The sequence below is a fragment of the Corvus brachyrhynchos genome, unplaced genomic scaffold (genome assembly GCF_000691975.1).
Source record: "Corvus brachyrhynchos isolate BGI_N302 unplaced genomic scaffold, ASM69197v1 scaffold466, whole genome shotgun sequence".
Taxonomy (NCBI): Eukaryota; Metazoa; Chordata; class Aves; order Passeriformes; family Corvidae; genus Corvus; species Corvus brachyrhynchos.
Genome location: NW_008238635.1, coordinates 1687337 through 1696295, shown reverse-complemented (window position 1 = coordinate 1696295; position 8959 = coordinate 1687337). Strand labels below are relative to the sequence as shown.

Genomic DNA, 8959 nt, shown 5'->3' with positions numbered 1-8959 from the left:
CTAAAAAAAACAACCCAAAAAATCCCGGGGGGGGGGAAAAAAAACAAACAACAAAAAAACACCACAAAAAACCCCCCCAAAACACCCAAAAACAAAAAAAAAACCCCAAATTCTTGACCAAATCCCCCAGATCTCAGCAGATGGTACACTCACAAAAAGTTTGCAGTGTAACATCTCCTCTTTGGTCCAGTGCCCAAAACCCAAAACCCAGACAAGCATTTCAGTCAGTAGGTTAAGAAATATTCTTAGTGTTGTCAGTGAAAAGTAATAGGATTTGATCATATCCTCAATGAGAGCAAAATGAGAAAGTATGCAAGAATTAATAGAAAAAAACCCCTGAAAATTGCAGAGGTTTGGTCTGAGTTTCAGATGATTAACAAAGATCTCTGTAAGTCTGAGACCAGGTACAGAGGTTAAGTCTGGAGGACAGCTTGTAAGCTTGAGACATCATTAAACATTTACAAGAGAAGAGATGAGAGTAAGAGAAGTACTTCATCTGAAAGAGAAAATATGGCATCACTTAAAAGAAGCATCACAGTTTTGAGAGATGACTGGGTAACTACATAGCTGGACTCCTCCAGCTTTAATTGTGGAGAAAGGGAGACTTCTGTTCTTCTTTTAGCAGCTGATTTTATACAGAGACATTGTTATGTAAGAAAACCATAAGCCTCAAATATACTGCCTAAAAATGATGCCAAATAGAGAGTTAAAGAACAAATTTCGTACAGAACAATTGTTTGGAATTTTTAAAAGTTTGCCTAGAATCACCTTCAAAAGGTTACCATGCTGACAAGAGGCTTCTATTTCTAGGGACAAAAACATCTATGTGAAGCATAAGACACTCAACTAACACAAAAGGAAATTACATCTAATTACTAGTCCAGAAATCCTGTATGGCAAGCCTCTAAGCTGTAATTACGATCCTGTCTTTACATAAAAGACAGCCAGCAGTTATGGGGAAAATATGCACTTGTCATCAATTACTGCTATTTAAAACAGAGTCACAGCCATTTCTTGAACGCTGGTTTGGTCTTTCTGTGTATCCTGTAGATAGAGTATCTGCTAAAAGGAGTTCCTTAAGTTGTCAAGTAATCAGCTACGATCCAAAATAAAAGTGATGTGCCAGAACACTTAATCCCACAGACTTTCTGAAATGTGTACATGTCATAATGCTGGAAAAAAATAACTCACATGATTGAATCTTCTGGTGAAAGCAACAGCATTCGGTGCAGAACTGTATTTCTCTTTTTTATTCCAGCCACAGCTTGCCAGCTCCTGGGAGAACAAGGATGAAAATTCACTTCCTTAATTTAGTGCATAACTCGTGTTCAGAGCCAAAGGCATAGAGAGACACAAATCTTGTAAGTTCTGAAATAACTTAAGAGAGCAACAATACACTGAAGTCATGCAGTTACACTTGCTCTGATTCCTTCTGCAAACTGAGATTCTGCAAGTGTCATTTCTGAACTGCGTTGAGTTATTGGATTATTACAATTCATCTTTGGCTGAATTAGGGCTTCCCTAATTTTGGTACCACAGAAAATCCTGCTTCAAACGTGAATCTGAGCTAGAGAGCAAAATGTCCTTTTGTTTTTAATCACTTTCTGAAGATATTTAAAGAGATGATACACCTTGTTAACTCAATCTAAGACATGTCCCATATTTTTAACTTGACATGTTGCATTAAAGAAATGCCAAAAAAGTCATTTTTGCAGTAACAATAAAAGAAACACTATTTTCAGTTTTCCCTTCCAAAGGAGCCTATTTTGGGAAACTACATCATCTTGTTATTTACCATCACTTAATTTCAACAAAGCAATTTTCATTAAAATCATAAATAACTAAATGTACCAAAATGAGCTCTTCCATTTGCATACAAGAGCATATGAACAGATGCAAAGACATACAGCATTCAGCACACACCCTGTTCCACAGTGCTACCAAGAAAAAGAATCAATACAGACACAGCTTAATTATTCAAGTGGTATAATAGCGAAGTACAGCCCTTCATTTTCACTTACTCATGTCTTCCTTCCAGATCATCCACTCTGAAGTGCTCTCAGTTTTATCACCACACTGAGAACTACTCACTGAAGCCAGACTCACACTACACATCCAGCTGCCATATGACTTAGGTAAGGAGACTCAACATGTAACCAATAATTGTGCCCTTTAAGACACAGTTCAAAAGAATTTGGTATTGGATAGTCTAAGCTCTAATTTTTTTGACTTTTTAAAATCAAGAACTTCTTAACATCTTTCCAACCAATGTCCCAAAACTACTACAGAATCTCATGGCAGTTAAGAGGGACCCTGAATTCTTCTATTTTGGAAGTTTGTGGTGTGCTGGTATTGGTTAGAGAAAACTCTGAGATTCCTGGCCAGGCACTGGGAAGAATGTGGAATTTCTGGCTTTGTATCTAGGGCCATTCCTTCAAATTTCACTAGGAAGTTGTGCCACCCAAGCCCATCCTGGAAAATGTGGCATGTTCAGCACAGGAATGCATGTGCCCATGTCCTTACACCTGCTCTTCAATGACTATGCATGAGACAACCACACAGCCCTGAATTACTCCAGTTCCAAAGGACAGCCAGCTACTGGAGAAGGGAGCCACTCAAGAGACACTGGAATCACAGCTCTGCACTCAGAGGAGCACAAGGGAATTCATCCACTGGCATCTGATAATCCTTCCTTAACAGCAGGAAAAAATTAGTTGTCACCTCAGGTTTAGGGAAAACATGGTAATTTCTTACAAATTCAGGCCATGTCTTTCAAGTTCAATTCTCATCACTGAGTAAAAAACTCATAAGGATTCTGGGCAGAAGCTCCCCATTGCCCTGGCCCTGTACATCTAAGGGCCCACAGGGTACAGGCATCAGTGGCAACAGATTTGAGAACACTGCAAAACAGAAGATCCTGCTCCTGACTGGAAAGACACGCATCCAAATGCTTTTCCAGAGGTGCTGAGGCACAGTCACACAGGCACTCAGGACCTGTGCCATCAGTTCTGATTCTTCAGCAGCTTAGGGCAACATCCACTCCACTGTTCAGGGACAGACACAGGAGAGGCACAGAGCTTCCAGAGTTCCAAAAGCATTTTCCCCCTCCCTTTATGAAGCATAGGAAACGCTTCCCCATCCCACTTGCAAGACCCATCTCCCCGGGGCAGCCAACTGGTTTTTTCTCTGGTCTAGAAACTTAAAGGAAAGCAGTTTCCCTTTGCCTGTCAGGTTTCCCAGCATGACCACCTGAGCACTCTGCCTCAGGGGACCCCTGCTCAGAACCCTCCTGCCCCTCCCTAGAACTTGCTTGTGTGAACTCGCTGCCCTTGGCACTGCCCATCCCACTGCTCTAAGATGCCATCAGCAGAGGAGCAGCCACCAAGGTTTTTGCCTTCCCTGGATTTCCATACAGTCCCAACAAGGACAGATCTGACTGCACTCACAAGGGCAATAAAACGCACTCATACACTACGCTGGAATTCAGAAACCACTCTTAGGCTTCTATAAAAATATTCACTTCTCTGCTAAACAGGCTGTGCTGCCTATTCCATTACTCTATTTCTTGATCTTCCTCTAGGATTCCACTTTTTCCACTAGAAGTTTCAAACCTGAAGTATTCCCCAGGATTATTTTCCTTAGTCTGCCAGTCAGCTCAGGCACAGGAGCTACATCACTACAACCACCAACTTCTTATTTAATGTGGTACATTTAAACTGATGTGAAAAACTGAAAGACTTAGCATCAAGAATACAAAAACCGAACTTTCTCTGTAACTCATTTTGGTTTTCATTCCCTTTTGAATAGGTAGAATTTTATTGTCCTTAACAAAATACTGTGGGAGCGTTTAAATTATAACCTGTACTACATGGCAGAGAGCAAGGTAATTTAGAACCTTTATCTAGGCCAAAGGGAAAGTTTCAAAAAGAGGAGAGAAGAAGCAAGGATTAAGAGTGGAACCATTCTACAACTTCAAAGTAGAGATTAAGAATAGTGAGTAAGTGAATTTTTTCTTCACTGCTTAGGCTGGTGAAGCAGAAGGGATGAAGAGGTTAAAGACAATAACCCAACAGAGATTTTCAATATGAGTACATATGGGCAAATAATTCTGGATGATGTACTAAAACATGTAAAATAAGTAATCAGATTTTCCAAAAAAAAAATCAAGCTGATGTGTTCTGCAAGGGGTCATGTGGCTGTTATTTAATGTTAACACAACTACCAGCAGCACAGCCGAGCAAATCTAAGACTCCTTCCTGCTTTACAGTCACTGCTCTCTAGAAAGCCAAAACCACTACAAGAAAGAGAGATCAAAAACCAACACACCACTTGCCATTCCCGGGGAACAGAAGGAAATCTTATCACTAAGTGGGGGAACGCAGTAATTTTTTTTCCCAAAAAATTAAAATGCAAACTGGCTGCCTTCATACAAATAGACGTTTATGTCAGAAAGGTCTGTTCTTCATAATTTTTCTTTCTTACACTGCAGCCCACTAACTATTAATTACCAACAAAACAGTATTTCCTTCTCCTTTCTTTTCTCAGAAGTCACTTGCAGGCGTTGTTAATGAAGAAGGAAGGTGGTTTCCAGAATCCAGGAGTGACAGAGCCTGCTTACAGCTCAGGCAGAGGATCATGTCACCATCGAGTATCTAACCATGAAAATGGTTCAAGTCCCTGCTTCTGGCTCACCCCAAATGCAAAGGGATCTACTGCTTTCCTTAATCCCAAATTCTGTGGGCAACACTAAGCTCCCAGTCTGTTTGCTCACCAAGCAGGAGGTGGTGAGTTGTAGTGGGCAGCGTGCAGGAACTTGAGCACGCATGGGAACCCACAATATTGGTAAGAAATTTGAATATAAACAGAAATCATTTCATTTACTTGCTACAGACAGAGGCAAAAGGCTACCAAAGTATGTAAGTGTGCTGTGAACATGTTCATTGACTTTGATGCTGAAAGAAAAATTACTGCATATTGCTTTGAAAAGTGTTATACAGCTCTGGTTTTTTCAAGATAACCAAGATGAAGTTCTGGTGTTGCTTTTTATTAAAAAAAAACCAAGCCACCTGTAATAATTAAAAAAATATTTTAAGACAATGAGGAAGATGCACCACAATAGTTCAAAAGATATTTAAAGAATACAGCTCACACAGCCTAAAGAGGATGAAAATTCATCTCCAGCAATTTTAAAAATTAGGAACTTTGAGTACATCTTTCAGAAATCTTATTGGAGAAAATAAACAAACATACATTAAAGGCTAATAACTTTCATTTAGATACCATTCTGCGGTTTGGGAAGCAAAGGAGATTCACAACCCGCATAACAAAATTTGCTGGTGAATTACAGATTGCAATAAACATCCTGTTTTCAAACCACAGCACACTGGGAAAAACGTTGCTCATCATCTCCCACCGTGCATACAGATGAGAGCTGTGAAATTTGGTATCAGTATTTAGAATGAAAAAACCCAATTCTATCAATGCCTTTCAGCCGCTCATTGAAGACTCAGTTTAGGAGCCCTTTTCTACAGGTGAAATCTGCTCAGTCGTGTTTTGTTTTCTAATTGCAAACTCCACAATGCCTGAGCGTACATGCCAAGGCATGGATACAGATTTACAACTTGAATCAAGACACGGGTGTGGCGCACTGCCGTAGAAGCCTGAAGGAAACTCCAAAATCTACACCACTTCATTAACCTGCTGTCAAGACGCCTTGAGCTAAACCAAATCTTCCACGTCTGATATTCCCTTCTGCAAACCAGGAGAAAAGCAATTTCATTGTGTTTAGCCTTTTCTGATGTGAGAGCTGATCTTTACAGCCCTTCTCCTCAGGGGATTAACACAGTTTAGAGACACATCAGACGCCAGCCCCCCGCCCCGTGCGCTGCGAGGGAGCGCTGATGGACAGGTAATACCTGCACGCGGTCAGAGCCTTCACCTGCCTGTGTGTGAGCACCCACAGGAGTCAAACAGCCACCCTTCCTCGTGGGTATTTTCCAGTGAAGGCATCACACCAGGTTTTCTTACGCAATACACAGAGATTTCTTATACATAATTACTTTCTGGATATATTCACCTACACGCTCATACTTTTTCTGAATAGCCTTGGAGTGCTTTTAGCTGGCAGAGTACGTTTACCCTGATCTTCTAGTAGGATCTCTCTTTCTTTTACAGCTCTTCTCCAAAGCTTTAAAGCATTTTACCCTTTTATCTCTTTTAAATGTTTTCCTCATATGTGTGTCTGTGTACTACTTTTGCTAATGTTAAGTACTGCTGTGATGTAGGTTCAAATCAGATCAAATGGAAAGCCCTCTGAAGGATTAAACCAGCAAAAACCCCCAAAACCCCAAATCAACAAACTAAAAAATGAACCAAAAACCCACACAGATCCACAAGGGCTAGGAAATCCCTTCTGAAATCCTAAGAAAGCTGAGTCATGACATCTTGAAGTACAGATCAAACAGCAGCCTTCAAAGAAATTCCAGGTAACAGAAATGATGAAATCAATAATCACAGCCAAGAGACTGAGCAGGTTTCTCCACATAACACAAAATATTTTTCAGCGTGTCACAAGAGCGACATGACAAACCTGCTGCCAGTGAAATAGTCTGTGATGGACTGAAGTGACTGATAACCTGAGAAAAACTTTCACAGCGCTGATAAAATGGACAATAAACTGAAAAATAAACCCTAAAAACTGCAAAACAATGCCCACAGGAAAATGCTAATGGTACAGAAATAAGGATAAACTAATTCATCATTTATTATAGTCACTGTGAAGATGCTGAAATGAGCTCAAGTCAGCTAAAATCTGAAAGGAATATGGCATTACATAAAAACAAATGAGAGAACACAAATCATCAGTGTATTCTCCCAACGTATCCACAGATCACACACATCTTGAATGCCATTACAACCAATTTCATTTTCCAAAGGAGATGTGAAGCAGTTATGGCAACACGGGACAGGATGAAGGATTAAAACAGGTATCAGTAGCTGAAACCTAAAACATTATGATCAGAATAATCAAATCAAGATGTTTGTCATTCAGAAACACTAAATCCCAGATGCTTCATCTCCAGCACAAGCTGAACTAAATACCAATACTAGTCCCCAAACAAACTATTATTTCCAGATACTTTTCTGTTAAAAAATCATCTGCTTCAGAGCTCCACTAAGTGGGACAAAAATTAAGATTTATAGACACATACTTTGCAATTCCAGAATTTATACTACGGCATCACTTTTTTCATTTAAACTGGAAAACAAAGCCAATGAAATACTTACCTCTGGCTGAATTGCTTTAAATACAGGCACATCCATTAGTGTTATTTGACCCTGGAATAAAAATTTCAAAAAAATATAAGTTAAGATCAAAATTAACCTTTCATTCCATTTAGGTGCTGTGCTGCTTAAGAACTGCATTTGTCCTGTTTCCTTTTTTTTATTTGGCTTTCATTTTGTACCTAATTTCAGAGGTTGCAGCTTCTACCACAGGGCCATCCTGCAAAACCAAAGAATCAAGTGCTCCCAGCTTTACATACACAAATAATAAATCATGAGAAATTATTCTCAGGAGCATAATCCTGCAGTTAGCTACACAGGCAAGTAAGAGCCTGAACTCAGAAACACGATCTAAGAGCCTCCCCAGGAAGACAAGGAACCGACTGCACTTGCTCCAGGGTAGCTTCTCTTCAAAATCTGGATGTTAGTCCAGCTACACAATTCTACTGAAACGTCCCTACAACTTTTCAATCAATACTTGAATCATATTCAAGTAACCAAGCAAAGCAATTGCTCAGTTGCTCAGCAAGTTAAAATTCAACACAGCCACCTCTTTTCCAGCAAGGCAATCAATAAGTGCATTTTCATTCTGGGATGTCTGTTCAGCTTTGAAAAGAGTAAAGTCAAAGACCAGGTTTTGCATTTTGAAATATATTCACAGAGTCTTATTTTATTAATCCTGCACAATTTAGGATTGCTGACAGCCTATGTATCCAAAAAAAAGACCATTTCTTTCAAAGGTAGCCCAGAAATACCAGTGCCATCCGAGTTAGATACCACAAATTTTCTTTTAATAATGAATCCAGGGACCTTGTTCTGTTCCCCCAACTGTCAGCTGCACAGCTTTATTCCCATTTCCTTGAAAACAGCAGTGTCCCATATATACACTCCAAGGTACACACTGACAGGTTTGTGACTCCCACAAATTGCCCCCCCCAAAATTTCCCCCTGCCACTGGATGCCACTGTGGATGGTGGAACAGCTCCTCAGAGAAGCCAGCCTTGCAGGAGAATTTTAACTGGGATGCTCTGGTCGAAAGTCAGCAAATACAGAGATGTACCTGCTCTAATGAGGCAGGATGCATTTTGCAAAGACAACCCAATCTATACTTGGTAGCACATCTTGACCTCTAAATGCATTTTGAGATGGGAATTCTGACAACCAGTGACAAGCATAAAAAAATTCGATCTCTCATTTGTCTGTAACCAGCTGGACACAATCATCTGGTACTTTGCATATGCACCAGAGAAGTAACAAGCCCTTTATGCGTTTCACTTTCACACACTCTCTGTCCTGGCCTCTGCTTTAGTCAGCTGCTCTTTCCCCCACACACCACCAAGTGGGGCTGGAATGTCGATGTGCTGGCAGGCAGGAAGCCTCTGCAGATGGATCTGGACAGGCTGGATCGATGGCATGAGGTCCAACCAGGCCAAGTGCTGGGTCCTGCCCCCGGATCACAACAACCCCAGGAAGAGCTACAGCCTGTGGGGAGAGTGGCTGGAAAGACACATAAGGGAAGGCTTAAACTCTTCCTTTTGATTTCCACTGTGAGAAACCCAGTCCTGGAACACCAGCCACAGAACTCCGTCTCCAGTCTCCCATTTGTGTGCTTAAGTCTATCAAGCTTCCTCAGAAATGTGTTCTTTTTGGTTAATACGTGACTGACTGGGTGCAT

General features: G+C 40.6%; 1 protein-coding gene across 6 annotated transcripts in view; it reads right to left on the bottom strand.

Annotated features, from left to right (window-relative positions):
• Positions 1-8959, bottom strand: part of RALGPS2 (Ral GEF with PH domain and SH3 binding motif 2) — a 114954-nt gene that overhangs the window by 74544 nt on the left and 31451 nt on the right. For 5 of the 6 annotated variants that reach the window (XM_017737412.1, XM_017737413.1, XM_017737411.1 and 2 more), the window contains 2 exons: positions 7288-7338; positions 1192-1275 (listed from right to left, as the gene is read on the bottom strand). In XM_017737412.1, coding sequence (XP_017592901.1) covers positions 1192-1275; positions 7288-7338 — 135 coding nt within the window. Of the gene's footprint in view, positions 1-1191; positions 1276-7287; positions 7339-7466; positions 7648-8959 lie in introns of those variants that run through there. The other variant, XM_017737414.1, reaches the window with a different exon arrangement.